Raw genomic sequence first — 26973 nt, 5'->3', positions numbered from 1 at the left:
GGTGGATATGCAAAGAGGCATACAGATACAAGGCTCTCAACAAATAAGCCGTGAATTTTAAATGAAACTTTGCTTCAAAAGGCTTAACTTTTTACCTGTCTTCTGGTCACACACAGTGAATTGATGGATGGATGGATGGATCGATGGATGGACGGATGAGTGAATGAATGAGTCCATCCATCTATTCACTAATTTATTTCAAATTTCTCTTATATACCAGGCAATATCCTAGTTCCTCAAGAGTTATTGATAAATAAGATAGACTAGGTCCTCAATCTCACGAGACTTAATCCTAGTGTGAGAAGGACAGCAGATATTGAAACAAAATTTTTAGCAAGTGATAAACTCTGAGACTAAAATAAAGTGGGTTAAAGTGACTCAGTAATGGCAGTGAGGGTTTAGAGTATTTATATTCTGTTGGTTGGTCAGAGAAAACCCGTTTGAAGAGAACACACTTGAGCTGAGATCTGAATAGCATTAAGAAAAATCCACGCAACGAGCAGCTGGGTGACTCAATCAGTTAAGCGTCCCACCTCTTGATTTCTGCTCAGGTCATGACCTCAGGGTTGTGAGATCGAGTCCTGGGACAGGCTCTGCACTCACTGCAGAGTCTGCTGGAGATTATCTCTCTCTCCCTTTGCTCCTCCCCCTTCTCACACACTCTCTCTCTCCCTCTCTCTCTCTAAAATAAATAAGTAAAATCTTTAAAGGAAAGAAAAGAAGAAAAGAAAAAGCCACACAAAATCTAGAGAAAGGATGATCCAGGCAGAAGACAAAGGCCCTGGGGTAGAGGCAAGCTCAACATATTCTGAGGTCAAAGGGAGTATGGTAGGAGAGATCAGGCAGAGAGGTCAGAGAGGAGAGACCTGATCATTACATATAAGATGATTAAATTATGTGTTTAAAAGATGACCCTGCCTAGTATGTAAGGAAAAGGGCAATTATAGTAATTCTCAAGAGAGAGAATGGTGGCCGGAACCAAAGGGAAATAGAGAATCAGACTATTGAAGGCAGAATTATAGGATTTAGCACTGGATTTTATATGGGGTGGTTGGGGGAGGGAAAAGGGTGATCTAGAACAGGGGTACGCAGACTTTTGCTGTAAAGGGGCACTAGCAAATGTTTTCAGCTACACAGGCCATACTCTGTCCATTACAGCTAGTCAACCCTGCTGTTATAGGTAAAAGCAGCCACAGAGGACCATATATGAAGGAATGAGTGTGTCTGTGTTTCAATAAAACTTTATTTACAAGACAGGCAGTGGGCCAGATCTGGTCTACAGGCATAAGTTTGCTGACCCCTGATCTCTAGAGTAAGTCCTGGAAAGAGTAAGGTTTTCTCTTCTGGAAAACCTTACCATGCAGAGGCTAACAGATGCTCTCCCACATTAGTGACACCATCTGAGATGTGACAGTCAAGTAGGGTCCCTGGGCCTGTGGGAGAGAAGGCTTCATTAGCCAGGGAAGTACATTTTCATTTCCCAGACCGCTTTCCACACTTGCTGGAGTAACCCAGCAGGTGCCCAGAGTATGTGTTTGTTTGACTTTCTTCACTCCCGTGTAGGATAGAGTTCTTAATCAATTATAGGATGATGGAACTGGCATAGTCAGTGTTTTCTCCCTGGTATGCTGCCATGCATTCTATTATTTATGCACCTGTGCTTTTTATAAATATTATACATTGCAGTTGTGTTAGGATATTAATATTTATTATTTGTGGCTATAAATTCTTTAATAATACGTTCATTCTAACTTCCCTCTGAAAATATATAGGATTTAATGTATTTCTCTATTTCAGGGAAAAAAATTCATTACTTATAAGATGATTAAATTCCAGGACTAGGGATCCCTTTAACTGTTACAGAAATTGATAAAACAACTAGTTCATTGATTTCTTCAATATACATTTATTGAGGATATTCTGTATAGGTGCTTCACTAGTACAAGGTATACATGGTTTAAAAAAAAAAAAACAAAAAACCTGAACATCAAAGAGCTCAGTACCTAGTGAAGAAGACTGACCAAAAATCTACTAAGTCCTCTAAAAAAAAACACACGCAGGGTATCAGAAAGGGGTATATAAGAGAGGGTGCTAGGGATCTAAGACAGTGCTTCTCCAAGGATCTATGTTCAGGATCAGTTTCATTTGAATTTCCCATCTATCCCAGACAGATGCTTTCCTAAGATCATATATCAGTGGATGACTAGAAAAATAAAATGGAAAAAGACAAATGCCCACTTTTAAAAACAATTAGATCGAACATACATAAAATTATGTTTCAATAAAAATATCAGGGCAAACATAACACTGGGTAAAAGGAAGAGAATTACAAAAGTTGATCCCATTGTCACTGAAAGTATGCGTGTAAGAAATAAGGTGGAGAATGGTTATTATAGTTATGTGCAGTTGTAACAAAACCAAAATTGGTGAGTGACATAGCAGTTCTCTGCTCTGACTGCAACGGGGATACTTTTAAGGAACAGAGTGTGTGTCAGTATTTATCTTTAATGTGCCACGTGTTCCTGTTTCCTCCTTGTTAACTTTTCTAATCTAGATTGGATTGATGGAAACACCATTTGCAGGCAGTGATGTGTATCCAAACTGTTTTGTGTTTTGTTTAATACACTCAGAGTAGAGAAACCAGTCTCAAAGAGATATCTTGCTGGAAATGGACGAAGTTGTTTTTGAGACAATTACAACGTACTCAGGATATTCGTTTTTATTTTTTCCCTAAAACGGAATAGGTGATGTTCTGTTTTCACTAATCCCTCATTAATACTCAGTTCTGTCCATTTATCCTAAACCAGTTAGGGTTAAATTTAAATTATCTTTCAATGAATGAAATAAATTGTGGAATTTGTATATTTGGGGCTACAATTAGCAAACTACTCTTTAAATATTACACATTTAACATTACCCTTCTCTGTATCACTTGTATGTCATTCATACCAAATATTTCTCACCTCATAAATTTGGCATCAATTAAACAGGTCTCTGCCCAGCTCAAAAAATGTGAGTCCACTGATCTTTCCCTTGGATGTCTCAGTAATGTCAAATTGCTATAAAATTTTCTAAATTTAGAAAAATTTTCCGAACTTCTCTACTAATCTCTTCACAGTAAGCGTTTAGCAATCACACTTTGAGAAGTGCTGGTCTACAAAAGATTCCTGAATTCAGTCAGGAATTTTATCCTTTAGATAAGGATAAAATACATAGAGGAATCTTGTATATATACAACTAGTGAAGATAGAATGTTTACAAACTCACAATGGTTTAGGGAGACATATCTCAAAATGCATCTTTTAAAACACAGTTTTTCTTTTATTACATTCTTTGTTAAGGTGGAACATATTCTTAACAGTTAAAGATTAAAAGTCCAAAAGAGTAAAAAATAAAACTTTAAGCCAGAAATTACTGTAAATGTTTCAATGGTAAAATTATTAAATAAGCAAATAAATGAGATTGAAAAATTATTTCATACAGTTTCTGCATAATCAAGGGTGTCCTACACTGTTGTGTTGCTGTTTGTTTGTTTTCATTTAACCACTAAGTTGGTTATTGTATAAACAAGACACACCCCAAGGTCAAGTAAGTGCTAAAACAATACAGTTCCATCTCTGAAATAGAATTTAAAGTGTCTGGAAGAATATGTGCCAAAATATGAATGCTTAGCTCAGGGCTGTAGATTACAAGTAATCTTATATTCCTTGGAGAATTTTAGTGCCTTTCAAAATTTCAACATCTTACTGTTGGGATCAGAAAAGAAAAAAAGAAAAAGGTAAATCTTAAAATTCCAAGTTAGTCTGTGTCCGTTGACTAATAGAGAAGAGCCTAGTGAGCTCAACCAGACTCTGCCCCAGAGAAGACTAACGGTACAGACATACGAGACCCGAAAATGTGGTTAATACTATCCGGATTTTTATTTCTCAAAAATCATAGTAAATGAATTGGGGGAGTTCCTGAAATGACTTCTTACCTTTAGATTTATTTGGTAACTTTTGATTTCTTTTGGCACCTGGATCATTATTTTCACCTTTGATTCTTTTAAAGCATATAATTATGATCAGAAAATGCCTTAAATTCAATGTGTATTATTTGTAATCAGTTTCCTTAATAATCCCCATGATAGATAAGGGATTATTGTTACAAAGGAAAGACAGAGACAAATGTGTAACACTTTGGTGTGAATAATTTTCTCCTGCAAATATAAACATATGTGGAATAAAAAAAATACTGATAAGGAAACTGCTCATAAAAGTGGAACTGCTTTCTCTGAAATTACTATCCTATGCAATTTTTAAATAGGTATTATAGCCTGCTTTTTTTTTTAAAGACTTATTTATTTGAGGGAGAGAGAGGGTACGAGCAGGGGTTTGGGAGCAGAGGGAGAGGAAGAGAGAAACTCAAGAAGACTCTGTGCTAAGCATGGAGCCCAAAGCCGGGCTCCATCTCACAACCCTGAGATCAGGACCTGAGCTGAAACCAAGAGTCTGGCGCTCAACTGACTTTGCCTTCAGGCGCCCGGAGCCTTCCTTCTGAGAGTATTCAACCACTTTTCCCCTGCCACCTTGCATTACAATTGTTTCTTACCTCTAATATAAAGCTGTAAATTTCTTAAGGGTGTATCTTACTCTTTTTTGCATAATCCACAGTAGTTTGAGTCATTCCTTATAGATAATAGACATTCCACAAACACATGTGTCTGAATAGATGAAGGGTGGGTGGGTGGATATTTGGAAGGATATGAGTGTTGGTTGGTTTTATTGTACTTGGGGTTCCTTTTCCCTGTAATGAAACATATATTCATATGGTACTTGATAAGATAAACCACTATAATTCTGACTGTAGTCATTATAAATAAAACAAACAAAAGTAACAAAGAGCCTTTATTTGAAGCCACAGAGTGAATTAACAGATTTTTCTCAATAAATGTACCAAAGTACTGAAGGATGCCTCTAATATCTGGGACTTAGCTAAGTAACAAATGTCCCAACTAATTTGAAACACTAATTTTGTATTTTCTTTTAATAAATATATTTTTAAGGATTTAGCCAAGATTCAGGTTAAGAGAGTCTAATGGGTATAATCATGTATGCGTGTCAAATTTGGAGAGCTTTGTCAAGAGTTTAGATAATGTTTGGCAAACATTTTGCTTACCTCTGTTGAAGTATTTGCAGTAGTTTCTGGTTTAAGATACTACTTTTGGCCCATTTTGACTTACAATCTTTAACCCTTCAAAACAGAATACCATCTTATTTAAAGATATAATGGAAAAAAAACTGTCAAAAAAAGTTTTGAGATTTCCTTCCACCCTATTTTCAATTTGGAAAAAAAAAAATCTGTTCTAAGTGCTTTTATATAAGATCCCTAAACAATTTAATGGAATAAAGGAGAAAAGATCATGAGGACTAAATCAATTAATATGTATTATTTGATACATACAGAATTTATTAATATAGAAAGTGCTTTGTAAACTGTAAAGTGAAATGTAAATGCTGTCCCTTTGTAGCAACATGATAAAGCTCATCTCTGGCATTTGGACTGCTTTTCTAATAATATAATAGCCCGTTTCTCTCTCAATGAAGTCTCATCATATCACAACCGAAGAACAAAATTACACACTTTTTAGACATACCACTGAGTAATCAGCTCCCTTCAAAAGGATGTTTTGGCTTAATAATGAAAGCATCTTAATAACTGAAATTATTACCCACTGAGTTACTGTCACCGTAATGTTCTAAAACAGACAAATTTCCTGGAATAGGAAACATACCCTTTTAACTGATACTTTGAAGGAAAATTTCTGTGAATACAGCTCTTGATGTGAAAGTAGCATTTCTCCCTCCCTCCCTCTCTTCTTTCCTGTCTCCATTTCTTCCTCCTTTCCTAGATCCAGACTTTTCTTCTTCCTTCATCCCTGTTTCCTGTCCTCTTTCTTTTCACTTCTCCCTTGCAAGCATGTACGAACTACCAGCATTAAGCATAAACGGGATTTTCCCTTTGCTCCCTCTCTATCCCTGTGTGCTCAGCTAATAACATTTCGTCCACCCCCTCTAAACACTCTCAAGACCTGTTAAAACTGGATTTCACATCCCAAGAAACAGGAAAGCTGCCTAATAACTGCCTCAGCCTGCAGTAAGTTTTGCTGTTGAAATACATTGAATGACCGTCATTTGCTCATTAAAGTCGTCTTCATTTATTCCAGAATTATGTCTAGCATATATGTAAAATTGGCTTTTTTATTTTATAGTGCTGAACTATAACTCACGCATGAATCGTGAGTTTGTTTATAAACAGAAGTCAATGTTTGGCCTCTGGTCTCCCATACTTGTTATAACTGATAAATAGTATTTTATGATTTCTGCTCATCAGTTGTTAAAGTTTTCAAAACATTGCATTATAATCCCTTTCTGAATAGAACAGAGGAAATCTTCCCTTTAGTAGTCAAGAAATGTTGTGGGACCTGAGTAAATATTTTAAAAGGCATCTGATACCCCGTACTAATACTTTTCCAAAGGCCTCTTTGATGAGGGTCCACACAGATGGCCAATGTTCCTGCAAAATATCTGCGAAAGGGAAAAATGCAGCACTAATTAGTTCATGCTTGCACCAGGAATGATAAATTCTGTAATACCATCAATTAAACCTACCAAAAGTCTTAAATTATTCATTGATTAGTGCAGGGATGCACAGACAGAGACAGCCACTTGGAACACGGCTCGAAAACGCTACATTTTCTTCAACTTTTAGTTAAGCATAATGGTTGGCTTTACTATTTGAGGACATGGAGAATATTAGCAGGTTGCCTTTGTTCTGTGTTTCAAAAAATGTTGCTTGACCAGGATTGCTTTCTAAATAAAGATGATTTGCAAAGGACATATGGTTCCAATTTCAAAGCCAGGATTATAGTCCTGGGTATTTTATTTGAAAAGAAATTCCATATGTCTAATCTGTAATAGAGAGTATAAATACGAATGTTTTTGTACATGGGTGCCCACCCCTCCTTCATCTGTATGTGTGCTTGTGTACGTGTGTTGGTCTCTGCGTGTATAGATGGGTAGGTAGGTATTCTATCATGTGTGTCTGTGTAATGAACTATTATTTGCCCATGAAAACATTGCTTAGGAAGTTTTTAAAAATAAAACTATATACTTATGCTATAGTATTATGTTAAAAATCAAAGATATTAAATCATAGCTGCTTGAGGATTACAACTCTATAAACGACAACAGTAAAGCTCTGTAGAAAAAAAAAGTGAAAAGAGATGCATAAAGATATTCCCATTCGTTTTTTGTGGTTAGAGAACTATGAGTGATTTCTTAATTTCTCCTCTCAGTTTTCAAAAACTTTCCATAAGAGGGGCACCTGGGTGGTTCAGTCAGTTAAGCATCTGACTCTTGATTACCACTCAGGTCATGATCTCAGGGTTGTGAGATCCAGCCCCATGTAGGTCTGCTTAGGATTCTCTCTCTCTCTCTCTCTCTCTCTCCCTCTCTCTCTGCCCCTCCCCCTGCTCATGAGCATACACACACTCTCTCTTTTTAAACAAATAAAATTAAAAAAAATAACTTTTCCATAATAATAAATTGATTGCATTTTAAATGAGAAGCATTTTCCTTAATTAGAATTTATTTCAAAAATAAGTTCTTATCATACATATCAAGATAGGGGCCTTTTGTAAATTCATATTATTCCCTTCATTTTTTAAATCAAGTAGTAAAAAAAAATTTAAGAAATATTGAATCATTAGCACCACATCGAAAACTCATATTTTAAATCAAGGACACTTATGAAAATTTATATGAAAAAGTCACACTTGAAATACTTCTTTTGTTCATTCTTTTAAATGTGATACTTATCATTGGATATGGCCAAGCTTTAACAAAAATGGATATAAAGTGGTCATAATCAGTCTAAATGTGTTTTATTTTTTTTCCAATCAGGCTCAACTTACTTTTAAACTCATTTCTATGATTAGATGGTTTCTGCTTTTAAAACTCTGTAGATTTTCACCAGATGTAGGATTTTACATTTGCATACTTTGCGAATAGGAAAATCAAACTTTTATTTCTTTTTGTTGTCTGATTGCTGAGGCTAGGACTTCTAGTTCTCTGTTGAACAACAGTGGTGAGAGTAGACCTCCCTCTCTTGTTCCTGACCTTGGGGGAAAAGCTCTCAGTTTTTCCCCATTGAGAATGATGTTGGCTGTGGGATTTTTATATATGGCTTTTATGATACTGAGGTCTGGTCCCTCTATCCCTACACTGTGAAGAGTTTTAATCAAGAAAGATGCTGTATTTTGTCAAATGCTTTTTCTGCATCAATTGAGAGGATCATATAGTTCTTGTCCTTTCTTTTATTAATGTGTTGTACCATGTTGATTGATTTGCGAATGTCGAACCATTCTTACAGCCCAGGAATAAATCCCACTTGGTCGTGGTGAATAATCCTTTTACTGTACTGTTGGATCCTATTAACCAGCATCGTGATGAGAATTTTGGCATCCACATTCATTGGGGATATTGGTCTGTAGTTCTCCTTTCTGGTGGGGTCTTTGGTTTTAGGATCAAGGTAATGCTGACCTCATAGAACAAGTTTGGAAGGCATTCGATTGGCAAGGAAGAAGTGAAACTCTTACTCTTCACAGATGATGTGATACTTTATGTGGAAAATCCAAAAGATCCCACCCAAAATTACTACAACTCATACAGGAATCCAGCAAGGTGGCAGGATATAAAGATCAATGCACAGAAATCAGTTGCATTTCTATACACTAACAATGAGACAGAAGAAAGAGGAATTAAGGAATTGATCCTATTTACAAGTGCACCCAAAACCTTAAGATACGTAGGAATAAGCCTAACCAAACAGATAAAGGATCTGTACCCTCAAAACTACAGAACACTTATGAAAGAAATTGAGGAATACACAAAGAAATGGAAAAATATTCCATGCTCATGGATTGGAAGAATAAGTATTGTTAAAATATCTATGCTACCCAGAGCAACCTACATATTCAGTGCAATCCCTATCAAATTACTATCGACATTTTTCACAGAGCTAGAACAAGCAATCCTAAAATTTGTATGAAACCAAAAAAGACACCAAATAAATGTTGAAAAAGAAAACCAAAGCTGGTGGCATCACAATGCCAGACTGCAAGCTCTATTACAGTGCTGTAATCATCAAGATAATATGGTTCTGGCACAAAAATACACACATAGATCAATGGAACAGAATAGAGAACCCAGAAATGGACTCTCAACTCTATGGTCAACTGACCTTTGACAAAGCAGGAAAGAATATCCAATGAAAAAAAGACAGTCTCTCCAATGAATGGTGCTGGGAAAATTGGACAGCCACATGTAGAAGAATGAAACTGGACCATTTTCTTATACCATACACAAAGATAAACTCAAAATGGATGTAAGACCCAAATATGAGAGAGGAATACATCAAAATTCTAGAGGAGAACACAGGCAGCAACCTTTTCAACCTCGGTAGCAGCAACTTCTTGCAAGACATGTCTCTAAAGAGGCAAGGGAAACAAAAGCAAAAATGAACTGTTGGGACTTCATCAAGATAAAAAGCTTCTGTACAGCAAAGGAAATAGTCAAGGAAACTAAAAGGCAACCTTTGGAATGGGAGAATTAATTTGCAAATGACATATCAGATAAAGGGCTACTATCCAAGATCTATGAAGAACTTATCAAACTCAACACCCAAAAAAACATAATCTAGTCAAGAAACGGGCAGAAGACACGAGCAGACATTTCTCCAAAGAGGACCTACAAATGGCCAACAGACACATAAAAAATGCTCCACATCATTTGGCATCAGTGAAATACAAATCAAAACCACAATGAGATACCACCTCTCACAGTGAGAATGGCTAAAATGAACAAGACAGGAAACAACAAATGTTGGCAAGGATGTGGAGAAAGGGGAACCCTCTTACACTGTTGGTGGGAATGCAAACTGGTGCAGCCACTCTGGAAAACAGTATGGAGGTTCCTCGAGACATGAAAAATAGAACTACTCTGTGACCCAGCAATTGCACCACTAGGTATTTATCCCAAAGATACAGATGCAGTGACCCCAAGGAGCACCTGTTCCCCAGGTTCATAGCAGCAATGTCCACAATAGCCAAACTGTGGAAGGAGCCGAGATGCCCTTCAACAGACGAATGGATAAAGAAGATGTGGTTCATATTTACAATGGAATATTACTCAGCCTTCAGAAGGGATGAATACTTACCATTTACATTGACATGGATGGAACTGGAGGGTATGATGCTGAGCAAAATAAGTCAATCAGAGAAAGACAATTATCATATGATTTCACTCATACGTGGAATATAAGAAATAGCACAGAGGATCATAGGGGAAGGGAGGCAAAACTGAATGGGAAGTCATCAGAGAGGGAGAAAAACCAGGAGATACTCTTAACTTAGGAAACAAGCTGAGGATTGTTTAGGGTGGGGTGGATGGGGCGGGATGGGGTAATTGGGTCATGAGTATTAAGGAGGGCACGTGATGTGATGAGCACTGGGTGTTATGTGCAACCAATGAATCATCTGAAACTAATGATGTACTATGTTGGCTAATTGAATTTAAATTAATTTTTTAAAAAATTTATTTATTTATTTATTTATTTGACACAGACAGCCAGCAAGAGAGAGAACACAAGCAGGGGGAGTGGGAGAGGAAGAAGCAGGCTCCCAGCTGAGCAGGGAGCCCGATGCCAGGCTTGATCCCAGGACCCCGGGATCACTGCCTGAGCTGAAGGCAGACGCTTAATGACTGAGCCACCCAGGCGCCCCTGAACTTAAATTAAAAAAAAAAAAAAAAAAAGGAATTTCGAACTGTCTTTCCAAAAAGTAATCTGCAACCAAGTCTAGTGGGATGGACAGATTTTCTTAAGTTAACAAGCCTTCATCCTTATCACATTTGTCATCCACTCACCTTCTAAATCTAAATAATATCCTATCCTGCTTAAGACATATTTAGGTCAAATACATACTTGGAAGAAGATTTTTTTTTTAACTATTTGAACCTAAAGTTACTATGAGTGTTAAACATTTAAGAACACAATCTGAATGTACTTGAAAAGCTGTTATAGTGGGTGTTGCTCTTCGGTTTCACTACTTATGCTCTTTGGTTCCTGTCAAGGCCTTTTCATAAGATTTTGGATTTGGTTAGATTAAAATAGGTTAAGTATTGTGGGGGACGGGAATGGGCATAAGGGAATACGGATTATGGTTGTGGATATACTGCAGAATTGGGAGTCACCCTGGACAAGTAACTTAAACTCTCTGTGCTTAAATTTGATATTATCTGTGAAAACAGAGAATCAACCAGATATTATTTTTTCCACAAAATAAATCTGTATTTTACTTTACAATGTAAACCCATCTCTAAGTCATGATAGAGGCGTTCTCTGGGAAAGTGGGGAATTTTGCCATTTAAAGAACAATGGCAAGAATCCTATTTGAACATGAATCTCAACGGTGGGGATTATTTATCATTTATTTTATCATTATATGTTTTTGAAAGTTGTAGAAGGACCATCCGCCAACTACAGGCTTCATTCATTCGACGTTCATTAACACAATGTGTCCTAGAAAACTTGATCCTCTGCAGTGCTTGACTCCTTAGCTGCTCGTCACTTCCTTCTGGTCCTTTTTGTATGAGAAACACTTCGTGTTCTTGCTCAGCATTCCAATTACCCTGTCCCCCAGATGAGATCATTACCCAAGGGCCTGAGATAATGGCTCCCCACCTCCTTTCAGCTGGACCCCCGAGCAAGTGTCAAGTTCCTCTTCATACATTTAAAACAAAACAAAAAACCAAAAAAATAGTGCACGTTAATGTGGTTAAGCAACATTTAACTTTACATCAACAAATGCCCTATCTTTCAGGACCTGACCAGGCATATTTTGTTTAACACGGCACACAAAGCCATTTTCATGCATTAAGATTATAGAGATCTAAAATTAAAACGAATTTCTTACAGCACTCGACCATTCTCCATCCACATGCTGGACATAGCTAGGGATTTGATGGTTAGCATCAAGGCACAGTGATTTGGATAGGAGCCGTGGTGTAGGTTTTAAGGGTATGAGGGAGAATTGATGGCCTCCTTCCCTATCAGCCTTCACACCGCCTGGCTGTATGACTTGAGGTCAGTTTCTTACCCTCTGGTGCCTTAGTACCATCATCTGTGCAGTGGAGGTAATACTGACTCACAGGATTGCTGTCCCTATTGAAGTCTTTGTTTTTACATAAAGCACAGCACATAAGCACCGTGTAAGTAACGGCCCTGATTATTACGTGAACACTTTGAATGTAGACTTTCCTTTCGTTCCTCTGTTCAGTCTAGTTCGGTGGTTGCCAAAATGTCGTGCACACAAGAGTTACTGTATCTGGTTGCGTTCAGTCATTTTCTAGGGTGATTATCATGTTTGTGTGTAGTCATTTTGTGCTGACCGTATAATACTTTATGTTATAGGTATCCGATAGATGAGACTTCATTACATAAAGTAGTTCTGAACACAGTCCTAGGTCCATACCGGGATATTGAATAGAGTGGTTTAAACAGTTGCTTTACTCTTCCTGGTTGATGCTGAAGTCAGTTTCTTGATCCCTCCAAAATGAGTTGACTTTCCTATAATTGTCTTCTGTTCTTTTCTTATCTTCTGCATACATATTTTGCCTTTGAAGATTAGTTTACAATTTTGTTAAGTGCCAATAGTGATGCTTGTCTTTTACAGTGTGTTGGAGAATTGGAATTAATGTATGTTCATGATCATTAAAAAAGAGAGTGCATACAGTAGGCATTCTGTAATTGGTGGGTCTTGTTGTTATTTTCCTAGTAGCCATATATGTTCATGATCATTAAGAGGAGAGTGCATACAGTAGGCATTCCGTAATTGGTGGGTCTTATTGTTATTTCCGTAGTAGCCATATATGTTCATGATCATTAAAAGGAGAGTGCATACAGTAGGCATTCCGTAATTGGTGGGTCTTGTTGTTATTTCCGTAGTAGCCATATATGTTCATCATCATTAAAAGGAGAGTGCATACAGTAGGCATTCCGTAATTGGTGGGTCTTGTTGTTATTTCCCTAGTAGAATTGACCCATTAACTTTGTGATGTATCATTTTGTGTGTCGCAGACTTGGTTCCACCCGTTCTTGGAATATCTGCTTTTGTCAGATACAGTTCTAGGTGCTGGGAACTATAGAGGTGAACAAGATGGGAGAGGTCACTGCCCTCAGAGTTTATAGCATTATCTGATATGTTTCTTAATAATGTATCTAGATTGAATGTTCGAATTCATTTTTATTTAGTTCCTTCTAGATTGTTTCAATATACCATTGTCTAGGCTGTCATTGCAATGACTTGATAGAGGACTTACCCTGATGACTGTGTTTTTCCCGACAGTTCTTTCAAGCATTTGATTGGAGGACTGGACGATGTTTCCAATAAAGCCTATGAGGACGCAGAAGCTAAGGCAAAGTAAGTGACTTTTTCTTTGGCCTTAGTCTTGATTTAAAAAAAAACGATTTTGAATAAAAATAAGATTAAATATTTTGTTGAACTTAAAAAGCTCAACACTCTAAGAAACTAATTGCTTGAGAAGAAAAAAAACAAATTTCAAGGTAATGATTACACAGTATGCTTCATATGTCTCTTCTTAAACATGAAATCATAATTTGGGGAGGAAGCTCATCTCAACCAGGGAAAACGGTAAGTTGAAAATCCAATATAAATAATTGAATCCAAACACATTATTTCTCCCATTAAAAATACTTTCTGGATGAATGGTGATTGTTGTGTTCAGTAGTTGTTTGTGAAATTGTACGGAAAATAGTAAGGCTGGAAATATTTCCTGGTGCAAATACGTTGTTGTTTGGCATTGAGCTGGAGTATTACAAAGTTATCAGAATGATATGAGATAGAACGTATCCTATGAATGAATTATCATTGTTGTATAACAGAATTCAATATGATCTAATAGTGCTTTAAAACAAAATTTTCATCTTTTTGACAAAGGTTTGAAATTAGTTGAGATTTGCTTTTGCTGAAAAAAATTTAGGTTACTTTTAAAAAATGGTAATCTTTGGAATCCTGCCCTCTTTTTTCCAATGAACTAATTTAAGGAAAAGCAATTCAGTATTGATAACACACAGGACACCTGAAGGATTAAACTGACAAAAATTTATCAGTACATAGATAGCTCAGGGACAGAATTTGGTTGGTTTTGTTGTAACCTCAAAAGATAACAATAATAATAATAATAATAATAATAATATAATAATAGCTTTTGTCTTGATAATCTAGGAAGATTAAAAATTTGATCTACAACTAAAGAAGTACTATAGTTCGTTTCAGCTGATAAAATTCTACTATTTTAAAGCTGTCTAAATATATTCACAGTTTCTATATATTTGCTTTCATTTCCTCTGCTCTTTGGAGGGACACAGACGTACATCCTGAGGTCAGACGGTAGCAGTGCCTTTGCAGGGATTTGCTCGGGCAATTGCACGAGCCAGTTTTAACACCAAACTCCACGCAGTCATCGGGATTGCTTGTACTGTGGATGATAGATATTAATTTTCTGGTTTTCTACAATAGATTAAAATACACATTAATGCTAAGCTTAGACTTTAGTTTCTGGTATTGGCACTAATCATACTGAGATGGAAGAGGGGACCATTTAAGATCCTTACCAGTTTTAAAAATTATAAAACTCCCTTATTACTATTGGACTTTATCCCTAGAGGAACGTGTGCTATATGAAAACTCATATTTATAATTTATGTTAGCATTTTTTCTTAGGTATATATATTCAATTAATATTACGATTGCCTTGGGTCATTTCATATATATATAGATACATATATATATATCACATTATATACATTTTATATATATAACTGGTGGTAATATTCAAAATTCATCTAAAACCTACATGAGCAACTGTCTAAATACTTTTATAGTTACTAGAAAAAGTCAGAGGTCTTTTAAGGTAAAGCATTCTTTGGTCTATTTCTGCTTCCTGCTAAATTTTAGATTTTTAGAATGAAAGTCTTTGTATAACTCCTGTTTGCCCAAAGTTGAGTTTAGTTGCAGGCTTAAAACTGGGCGGTGATGGTAAAGTGACTTGAATTCACTATATTCTTCTCGGTGTCCTACTGGCTTTATAAAGATAGCTGAGTGTAGGGGCACCTGGGTGGCTCAGTCATTAAGCATCTGCCTTCGGTTCAGGCAGTGATCCTAGGGTCCTGGGATCAAGCCCTGCATCAGGCTCCCTGCTCAGCTGGGAGCCTGCTTCTTCCTCTCCCACTCCCCCTGCTTGTGTTCCCTCTCTCGCTGGCTGTCTCTCTCTCTGTCAAAAAAATAAACTAAATCTTAAGAAAAAGAAAAAAAGAGCTGTGTGTGTATCCCATGAGTTCCGGGCATTTGTGGGCTCACATGCACATGTTCCAACCAAAGGTAACAAGGAAAATAAATACACTGAAGTTCAGATCAGGCAATTACGAGATAGGAAGGGTGAGGATACTTCTCACTGGAAGAGAATCAATATGAAAAATATGATCCTGGACGTGGGTAGAAGCCTCAGGTTTTGTTTCTGCCTCTGCCCTTTCCAGCCAAGTGATCTGGGTCAGGAGTTAACACTGCCTCTCACTGTCCTTATCTTACCTTTAAAATGGTACTTCTGTGATGTAATTGATGGCACTCTGTAGAAATACTTTGTAAATTATAAAGGGCTGCAAAAATGAATGATATTGTTAGTAGAAGTAATCTCTGGAAGTGTATCCTAGTGCATTTGATAAATTGCTTGATTCCTAGATAATTATTGCATATCGATCATGTAAAACTTCCTGGGCAGAAAGTCTTTACTCTGGTGTGTACAAACTATGCTCACTTTGGCAGCATATCCTAAAATTTAACCTAGTCTGGAAAGTATCCATATATATCATTTTTGTAAAAATGGTGACATTTAGTTAAAAGAAAGTTCAGGGGTTCTTGGGTGACTCAAATGAGCCCAGTCATTTGTTCTACTCTACAAAGACTTGATCTGAATAAGTCCTTAAAGACCCTGCACTGAGTCTCTGTAAAAGTCAGCTCAGGTCTCGGTCTCAGCATCGTGAGTTCAAGCCTGCCTTGGTCAGCATGGAGCCTACTTAAAAAAGAAAGAAAAAAAAAAGTCCGATTATGATTAAAGAGCAAAGAAGGACAATAAAATGGCTATTTCCATGGAGATGGCTTAGAATATTATTAGTTGAGCCATAAATTTGATAGACTAGAGCTTAGTTATTATACTTACACATGAATATAAGTTAATTAGGAAAGATTAGTTTGAACTTTTCTAGTTCAGTTACTAAATCCAGGTGAATGCATAACCCACTTTCTTTAATATTATTACTTAGAAAATGGAACTACCTTGGTGAAAAAAATGTCTAAAACCACTGATCCAAATTCTAGAGAAATTGATAAATGTAACCTTCATTCCTCAAAATAGCCAACTATGTACATACATCCTGGCAAAGGTCTTTGTTACGCCTTTTACACTGTGTGTATTTTATAGCTTTCTAGTACATACTTAATATCCAAAGGTTTATGAAGTTGAAAGTATCATTTTAACTAGGTGTCCTCTCCCTCAGAGGTAAACTCTGAATTATTCCCCAGGCAAAGCGTTTTAGTTGAACTAACAAGTTTTAAATGTCTATTTGTGTTAACACTGTTGTCTCTTTATTAGATTTCTTCCCCTTAAATACACTGTGCCTTCATCTTCGTATTTAAGGAGCGTCTAACGTTTGCCATTTCAGGGCCTATGGACATGCTCTAATTGGTCTAAATTCCCTGGATAATTCTTGTAAGGCCTCTACATTTCTATATAGATCACAAAATCTGTACCATTTAGAGCTGAGGTGTTGATTGGCTCCATCGTGTAAGCCTTATTTTTTAAGATCTCCTTGATTTTGAGGACTCCACTGAAGATGAGATTAGTATTCTTAAAGCCCGACTAAAAGGATCACATTATTTCTCCATGCGAAATTATCATTGCTGTTGTCTCACCGACGATGCCTCTTTGGGTGAAAAGAGAAAACAAGTAGGCCTGACTGAAAACATGGATTCAGGTGAGACGGCTAGAAGTTCAGCTGTGAAAAACTCATTAGCTGGTAGCATAATCAGGCCTCAGGGGCAGGACGGTCCGAAAAAGTACTGAGCATCACTTGCATTCGGTGTGGGGACTGGTCCAGGAGCTGGCTGGAGAGAAATGTCCCGGGCAGATGGTCCTCAGAACTCCTCTGAGCTGGGTGTGTGCCTTCAGCCTGTCTCACGACACCTGTTTCCTACGAAGAAAATTATTCTTGACAGAAACTTTACCTTTATGGCATGTTTAAGCTCCCCTTGATTGCTGCTAATTATCCACTAAGGGCTTCTCTTTCTACAATATGAAGTTATCATCACAACGACATTAGAAGAGACAACAGCAGATCAAAGTTAAGCATCATTAGCCTTATTCAGAGCAGAAAGTAGCGTGTGCGATGAAAGGTACGCAGTATTTTCCTTTGAGAATATGTACTCATTCAGTTAATAAACATTTAGAAATTTACTTAATGATGAGTCAGGACTTGCGCTTCACGACGTGCATACCAAGTACAAAGCCTGTTTTCTAATACTAAGCATTTTGCTGTTCTGACAGTTCTATGAATATAGATTCATACGTGCATTTATTTATGATCTAAATTGATGATTCTCAACATTGTTCACAAGGAGCTCTTTCTCATGGCAAAATTTACATAAACTTGCAAATGAGTCCAGTCATATGTTTTAATCTACGACATCACTTGATCTGAATATAGATTTGAAGACTGTGCGCTGACTCTAGCCCCTCCCATGCGAGCATTAACCACGTTCATTCACTTTGACTCATGCGCTGATGAAGCCAAAGATATTCTCTGTGTTCCTACAAAAGGCTACATGTACTGCAGTGAATAAAATAGACATGTACCTCACCTTCATGGTACATCTGGGGAGAGAGACACGCATTACTGATTCCCTGAGGAAGTGACATTTTATCTAGATTTGAGCTGAATTTTGAAGAATTAGCTGGTACTGGCTAGGCAAGAATTAGTATTAGCTGGGCAAGGAAGTGCAGAGAGCATGGTAGCCACGGAAATAGCATTTGCAAAGCCCCCTGGGTAGGAAACAAGACCGCCTCTTCAAGGAACCAAAGTACCAACAAGGCTGGGACCTAGAATGCAAAAGTCAGAGATCAGATGTTAAAGATTTAGGAAAACCACTTCAGGATTGTCAGTTACCAAGAGATCAGTTGGTTTACATTGTAATTGAGCGTCCTTTCCTCTGCATTTGGCGGGGTATAGAATGAAAGCAGAAAGACCAAACAGAGTATTTTCCAGGGGAAAGCTGGTGGTAGACAGGACTAAAATGAGAGCAGTAAGAATAAAGAAAGGCAGTTGAGAGATAGTTAGGTGGCAAAGCCAGTAGGTCTCCTGAAGGAAATAGATGTTGGTGATGAAGGGGAGCGCGGTTGAGGACGGTGCAAGGATTTGGGGTCTGAAAATCAGAGGGAGGCAATGGCATTCACTAAAATAGAATATGGTTGCCAGGTTTGAAAAGCAGGGTGATCACGAATTGATTTTTGCTCAGGTTATATACGGGGAACCCTTGAGAATAGCTGGGCAGGTCTGGAGCTCAGAGAAGAGGCTGGGATTCATTTGAGAATTATGAGCATTTACATGGTAGGTGGAATTAACGATGTGGTTGAAATAGAAAGTAGAGAATTAGAGTAGAGTATCCTGGTACTGAGGGTTTGTTCTTGAGAAACTAGCATTTAAAACTCCATGAAAGGAGAAGGAACAACGACACACACACACACACACACACACACACACACACACACAGACTCAAAATGAGAGAGGAGAAGTAGAAGCAAAGCCCGATGCATCACAGAAGCCAGGAACAGAGTGCCTTTCAAGAATGAGGGAGGAAACGATGACGTTGCATGCTGTCGAGAGTTCTTGTGCGTTGGTTGACAAATGCCCATCAGATTTCTCAAACCACTGGTTCACGTTCACTTTGGGATGGGTAGGGATCGAGTCCCCTAACATGGGCTGGAAACTAATCTGGTGTGAAGAAACAAGGGTCAGTGTGCTTACATGAAATTCTAGGAAATGTCAAGTAAAATAGAAACGTGTAGGGGACAGTTATGGATCTTCAGTGCTGAGAGAGGAAGGAGCATGTTTAGTCCAGGAGCGATGGAGAGAGTATAAAAGTCTAGGCAAGGGGGTCTCAGGTCCTTTTAACCATCATAGACAAAAGCAGATTTTGTGATGTGATTTCTTAAGAAGGTTTTGCTTTTCTGTTTTAATTAAGCAATATTCCTTTAGGCTTAAATGCTGTCCTTTCTCTAAAGAACCTGTAAAAATCTAAAATTCTCCCAAGAGGAATTAATATTTTTTTCCTACCATCTTAGCATAAATATGTATAAGCTCCTTCTCCTGCAGAGAAAAGCTGAGCCTCTCTCTGAGCAAGGAACCACAAAATGACCAAAGACATAAAGACACCATTGGGACCGCCGTCTTGTCCTGCCCTACTCCCCTCCTTGTGCGCCTCTCTCTTATTTCCACGTATTTCCACTTACTCTCCACCTTGTCCTGAAAAATGGACTCTCAGAACAGGTTCACATAGTTCAGAAAGAAAAAAGTAAACAAGAAAGCTGAAACTGTCGTGGGGAGCCGGGAATAAGGAGTATGTAAAGTAGGATCCTATTATCAGGGCACGAGAAAAAGGTGATGCCCCAAAACAGGCGTCAGGATTGACCCCGACTTAGGGCTACGAAACCATGCAGCACTGCATTCTCTTCCTCTGACTCTGCAAGAAGGAGAGAATATTGCCCGCATACAGACCACTCGCTTGGCCTTGCGGCTTAGTCCAAATAACAATTTTACTCCTCTTTCTGTAATTAACCCTCCTTGATTTGAAGCTCCCCTTTCGTTTACAAGTTCATTAGCAAAGGAACATGTTAGTCTGTCTGGTGTTTTCAGAACAGGTTTTGGTGCCAAGCCTTGTTGTTTGACACATGTGACAGCAGTAAAAATGTTCTCTCGTTACATTTCATTAGCAGAGACAACCCTGAGCTGCTCATTCTGCTTGTCACGGGGCGGATGGTTGCTGTGTGCTCTTTGGCAGTTTACTCAGGCCTTTGGAAATTGACTCATCAGAGGCATCTCAAAGCGATGAAGCTATGCAAATCCGAAACGAGGTCTGCATTCTTCTTCACGTCTTCCCAAATGCCCCAGGGTTGCCTAGCATCTAGTAAACATGAGATTTTAAACGCGCAATCAAATACACATGGGTTTGCTCTCTGGAACACCCAGACTTTGAAAATTTGGCCTTTCTTAGGAGGGTTTCTCTGCCAGGCATTTTAGGGTAAAGATCTTAGTATTCCCACAATCTTATCAACAATTTACTTGAACGAACGTGGGCTTGATCTAAGTACTTCTCAGGGAAATGAGCCTGGAAAATTGTTTTTCCCCCTGTGGAAAGAATGCAAGTGAGCATTACGCCAATTAAATGGAAGAAACAGTGAATGGCTTTCTGAAATAGCCCTCAAACCAGAATTAGAACTTGCTGACCACTGCCAGGGTTGAGTAGACGGAAGACAGTCCTGTTCTCCGGGCAATAAAAATTGTTTTCCATTTTATTGCAGGGCGAAAGCTGAAATTTTCAGCGGTTGGCCCCTGAACCTAATTAAGCTAGCTTTCCACTGTGCGAGAGCTAGTTAGTTTTCCAATCCCAGCACATGCAGTCAGGCTGGGAGGAGGTATGGGACCATTGCTAGGGCCACCGTTGCTCAAAGATGGAAACTTCATGTGAGTTGTAACTATGGAGCTTCAAAGTCAGTGTCTCCTGCAGTTGCAGTGATACTGATCAAGTGGCTCTTAAAAAAAAAAAAATGGTTTTCAGGGTAAAACTACTTGGCCTTGGGTAGGAGAATTTTTTTTCTGTCCCATTAAAAATTTTAAATCTCTCAAAGGCCATTTGTGAATTTCTCCTCTGTAGCGTTTCTCTTTAAGACTTCCTATATAGCAAGACTTTATAAAGGTGAATCCCAGAATGTCCTTGCACGCAACCTTTGTAATTGACAAAGCAGAGGACTAAAGATAATTGAAAATTCTAGCACTGCTGACTTGCTTGGTGCATGCCGTTTGATTCAAGGCTGTTTTCTTGTTCTGAAAAGGAAGGATGTTTCCTTTCTACCATTGCCATATTAGACAACAGCAGTTGGAAATTACTTCCAAAACTGGGGTGCCTGGATGGCTCAGTTGGTTAAGTATTTGCCTTTGGCTTGGGTCATGAACCCAGGGTCCTGGGATGGAGCCTCTGGTTGGGCTCCCTGCTCTGCAGGGAGCCTGCTTCTCCCTCTCCCTCTGCCTGCCACTCCCCCTGCTTGTGCTCGCTCTCTCCCTCTCTCTGCCAGATAAATAAAATCTTGAAAAAAAAAAAAAAAGAAATTACTTCCAAAATTTCAAGAGCTCTGTAAATCGTAAGGATAATTTGGTCCCATGTGGCAATGAGGTCAGCATTTCCAGAGCCCGAGACAGAAAAAGAGAGCCACCCAATGCATGAGTCCCTTCGAGATGTTGACGTCCCAGAGCCTGTTTGTGATACAGTCCTTTTTAAATAGGAAAATATAGTCATACCTAGTATATCCCTTGTGTTCTCAGCAGTTTCAGCTGCAAAATAGTCATCTTTGACTGAAATACCTTTTTCAATGCGGGCACTCTCTCTCCCTGTTGTGGAGACAGCATAGAGCATAATTCTAACTCTGCTTTACATAGGAAGTTGAGCCATTCTCAGGAGCAAACCTTTGAACCTGGGGAGATCAAGGCTGAGACTGAAAGAGGTCCCTCAGTGAGGCCATGTGCATAGAGCAAGAGGCCATGGAGCCAGGAGACATGAGCCTTAGTCACAACATGACGCAAATTTCTCCCTGTGACCTTGAGCAAAAGGTCTGGCACCTGGCCATAGCCTCTCTGGACCCGTTTTTTCCTAATCTGTAAAAATAATCCTCTTAAATCCTTTCTAGTGTAGCTGCTTAGAATGTGGAAGTTAGCAAGCCGTAGTTCTAGAAGCATAACTCCCTTTTACATAACCAATGTTTTCACGTGCACTGGGCTCTACGTTTCTAATGAAGACATCTTTGTGGTTGTCAACAGAAAACAGCCTCCTAAGATCACAGAACCATTTGTGGGTCTGTATTTTAACAAAAGTCACTAAGCTGCATTTCTTTCCCCGTCGAATCTGAGAGTATTGCTGTCAGTGCTTACTTTATTCAAAATATTTAAATGAAAATTTATGCAGTTTTGCTTGAAGTACATTTTGATAACTCATAGTAGTTAAATAAATTAGCTTTTAGAAACAGAGCAGTTTCCATTTTCATCATTATACATACAATTTTCTCTTGCCAATATGACATTTAGATATGATAATAAGCCAGGCTATCTTTCAGTAAAATGCCATTTGAAAATTACAGAGTACCTTGGAAACTGGAAATGTTATACCAATACTTTTCCCATGAATCCCTGTAGAAAGAAATGATTTTTAAATAATGAATGAAAATGGCAGCGTAAATTGTTTTAATACAATGAGCACAACACACCGTGTTAATTTATGTCTCTAAATTGTTACATGAGGAAGATGAGGTATCATCGAAGTGAAGTATGGCTGCTGTTCACAGCCATTTGTGTGTATCACACTATTTTCCTCCAGTGAACAAATTGCAAACATTAGTCAACTCTATACACTGTATTAATTACTTCAGGCACCCAGCTTATGCCCTACTCTATCAGAAATGTGGGGATAGAAAACAAAAGCTGTCACTCTAATATTTAGAAACTGTTTAGACCTTTTAGACAACTCAGATTCCTGTTGAGCGTAGTGAATAATAATGATCCTAATATCCTTGAAAAGGGGATAAAGCAGGTTCCTAAATGATGAATCGAAGAGCACTTTAAGTTTCAAGACTGGAACGTAGGACTCAGTGGGTGTATAAGTAATCCCTCATTAGTTTCCCAGGCTTTTTTTTTTTTTGTTAACTGATGCTGATTTTTTAAGCACCGTGTGCTTATATTAAGGCAGTAAAATTGGCTTATCCAAATGTCACAATTTAGTATTACATCCATTTTACTGAAAACGATTTTGTCAAAGATCTGTCCTCCCAAATCAAGATCCCTTGCTCACCATGCTATTCAGATTAATTTTGCACAGTCCTCCAGATGGGACTCCTGGTTTTTCTTCTCGAGCCTCTTTATTGTATTAGTTGAACAATTAAATTAATGATGAAGAATATTCTCTAATTGATATTAACAATTCTCCATTTCAAATGGGCTCCAAAGAGGTGTCTTAAGACAGAAAAGGCCATTGAGGAGATAACAACTTTATCAACAGACAAAATATAGACGGTGATTTTTGAGTGAGGACATGAACTAGGAGAGTAGATGAGCCCTTACCTTTCGAGAGATGTTGGCATGCACATTGATTCATATTCCCTTCCGCACTGAAACAGATGATCAGAACACCAGCTTCACGTGCCAGTGTCTATAGGGGAGCGAGTAGGGGTTCAAGGAATCAGAAGTGTAAGAACAATGGTTCATCACTTACCAAAATGTGATTTCCCGAGCTCACAAGTTTTTTAAAGAAGGAAAGATACAATAATTGCATTCTACAGGGTATGTTTTTCCTAGCTCATATTTCCGACTGTTGTTTGCATTCCTGAGCTACGTTAAGAAACCATAAAAGTCAGGTAAGAATACTTCTTCCTCCAAAAAGCTCAACACATTCCCAACAACTAAATAGATATTGGTCAAAAACGGAAACATTTGATTCCTTAGTATGACTAAAAAACAAGGCACACTATCTGCTTGACCCAATTTCCTTTATCTACATTATTATTTAAAGGCCTCTATAATACTATATTTTGTCCGTGTTTTCCTTTTTCATGATGTTCTTCAGGTAAATAAAAATGAGATAGTTAAGAAATTTAATTTTATTAGATTGAACCATATGAAATTGCCAAGAGTTGACTCTTTTTAGCCTATTAAAATAGCAATCTCATATGGTTCAACGTGTGATTTCAGAAACAGTATCTGACGCCGTGCTTAGTACAGAGTACTGAAGAAGTAGCCGTTATTGTCCACTGTCATGCTACATTATTTAATTGATGCATTCAGATTTTCCTTCTAGATGTGTCGGTGTTTAACTATAGTAGCCACCTTGAAATTTTAATAGTTTCATAAATATTCTACCTAAATCCCTTTATTCCTAAGCTGCTTGTGTGAGGCTTAGCCTTTTGCTATCTTTGTAATCTTGGAAATATTAGACAACTATGCATATAAGCAATTTTTCTACCTCGTCATTCCTGACATTTGGGGCTGGGTCATTCTTGGTCACGGTCGCTGCCTTGCGCATCAGAAGATGCTCTGGCACCCTGGTCTCTACCCCCTTCTAAGCTCTTTACTCACAACCCTTCCCATGCCAAATGAGTATGGTTTTTCCACACGGATGACCAGTCCTCCCACTCTCTGGATTCTGACTGAACATCCCACAGTTCCAGTCCATTCTGACACTCACTACGGAGTCAGCACGGACCCCACAGTTTAAGTGCCTGGTCCCACCAGACTGCCCCCACTTCACACACCTGCCGGTCCCTGAGGTTTTCACCTATGCCTCTGACCAACTGGTTGTAATTCAAGGGTTCTCATGACCTCTTCTTCAGCTTCTATAATTTGCTAGAATTGTTCACAGAACTCGGGAAAACAGTTTACCTACCATTACAAGTTCATGATAATGGCTACAACTCAGGTACAGCCGAATAGAAGGCTGGTATGGGTGGGCAGGCACAGAACTTCCACATCCTCTCCGAGCACATCACCTTCCCAGCACCTTGATGTACTCACCAATCCCAGAGTTCTCCTCACCCCATTGTTTAGGGGTTTTAATGGAGACTTCATAATGTAGGCAGGATTGATCAAATCATTGCCCATTGGTGATTGAAGTCAACCTCCAGCCCCTCAGCCCTCTTCAGTTGGGGGTGGAAGGTAAGGCTAAAGGTTCTAACCCTCTCATCCTGCCTGCTCTTTCTAATGGCCAGCCTCCCCCCGCCCCCCACCGGAAGCCATCCAGGGACCCCAGCCAGCAGTCATCTCATTAGCATGCCAAAGACACAGTTGTCACTCTAGAGAGTCCTAGGGTCTTTTTTTTTTTTTAAGATTTTATTTATTTATTTGACACAGAGAGAGACAGCCAGCTAGAGAGGGAACACAAGCAGGGGGAATGGGAGAGGAAGAAGCAGGCTCCCAGCGGGGGAGCCTGATGTGGGGCTCGATCCCAGAACGCTGGGATCACGCCCTGAGCCAAAGGCAGACGCTTAAAGACTGCGCCACCCGGGCGCCCCAGAGAGAGTCCTAGGGTCTTAGTGGCTCTGTTCCAAGAACCAAGGACGAACACCAAATAAACATTCCCATTTCGTCACGCCACTAGAAGCCAATAGCATATCCTCCATCCACCCCTCAAGTCATGACAATCAAGAATGTCTTTAGAAATTGCCAAATATTTGCTGGGGGGAAAGGGGAAAGGACAAAACTGCCCCTGGTTGAGAACCATTGATATAAATAGAAGACAAATAAATGCAAAATTATTGGGAGGGACACTGGAATTATATTCATAGCAGTACAGACTTCTATCACATGTTGAAAATGAGCCTGACTTCCCTATAGTTTTACTTCCAAGAGAAAAATTTAGGTACAACAGAAGTGTCACAATTACCATCAGACTCCATGTTTGCTTCAGAAGAGCAGGGCTTGCAAAACTGTGATTAATTCAAATGCTAGAATACAACCAAATTATACACAATAATTTATCCACATTCAATTAAGATTCCTAGGCTTTTCCCTAATACTGAAGATTTTAAAAAATATATTCCTTCAACGAAGCAGAATTTTAAGGCTATAGGACAATTAATTCACTGAGAAAATCTGGCTCAGCGGGTTGTTAAAACTTTTGTTATTAGATGCTTTATTGTTGTTACGATGTTAGATTTTTTTTTCTTTTCTTTTTTTAAATCTTGAGATGTTAGAGTAACTGGGTTTTTTGAAGCTGGAAAATACTGTTCCAGTTTGTTCTGTACCTTGTTGACTGACATTTTTCACATTAGAGTCTAAGCCACTATAATAGTCTCAAATGTAATTACGTTGTGTATGATACAATGAATTTCTATTCATATAATCCCTTGGGTTATAATAATAAAACATGGCATTGCATTAAGATAGAAAACACAAAAACAGGCTTTAGGTACAATACACATCTATAATAGAAGACCGGTATTACATGGGTAATGTGACACAAGCGTATATCGTTAAACTGTCGACTACTAAGGAGGAGGAATGTGCCATGGGCAAGGAAGGGGTACTCTGGAGGACCAGAAGTCACAAATCTGAGAGTCTCTCCAAGTTGCAGCATTTTTATATGACAAGTCCTGTCAACATGGTTTCATTAACTTTTAGAAATAAAGGGCGTGACGTTCTTTAAATTCCACTTTTGGGGTAATCAGGAGCAATAGAGCCTGCCAACACAGGGCCGTGTGGTCCACCTGCTGCCCAATGACATGACGACTAGTCCCCAAGTGCTCCAAAGAGCCAAACAGCTCGGAGTCTGGCTCCCTGATGATTGAGGAAAGAACTAAAGCAATTAGAGCCGGCCATGTCAGTCCTCCGGGTGTTATCTGTGCATCCTTATGCAGCAAGTGGACGTTTGAAATACAGGGAATGTTGGGATTGCTGTGCCGGAGAAGAAAGTCAGCAAGGACTAGGAATACGGATGATCTGGGATTATTTAAAAAAACAAAACAGGGGCACCTGGGTGGCTTAGTGGTTAAG

At 38.5% G+C, this 26973-nt stretch overlaps 1 protein-coding gene across 3 annotated transcripts in view; it reads left to right on the top strand.

Moving 5' to 3' along the window:
• The window catches only part of PRKG1 (protein kinase cGMP-dependent 1), a 1188324-nt gene that overhangs the window by 1067560 nt on the left and 93791 nt on the right, over positions 1 to 26973 (top strand). For all 3 annotated transcript variants that reach the window (XM_040624668.1, XM_040624667.1, XM_040624666.1), the window contains one exon: positions 13445 to 13519. In XM_040624668.1, the coding sequence (XP_040480602.1) occupies positions 13445 to 13519 (75 nt within the window). The remainder of the gene's footprint in view (positions 1 to 13444; positions 13520 to 26973) is intronic.

The sequence above is a fragment of the Ursus maritimus genome, unplaced genomic scaffold (genome assembly GCF_017311325.1).
Source record: "Ursus maritimus isolate PB19 unplaced genomic scaffold, ASM1731132v1 scaffold_7, whole genome shotgun sequence".
Taxonomy (NCBI): Eukaryota; Metazoa; Chordata; class Mammalia; order Carnivora; family Ursidae; genus Ursus; species Ursus maritimus.
Note: the sequence above shows the minus strand (reverse complement) of the source record. Positions and strands in the feature narration are given on the sequence as shown.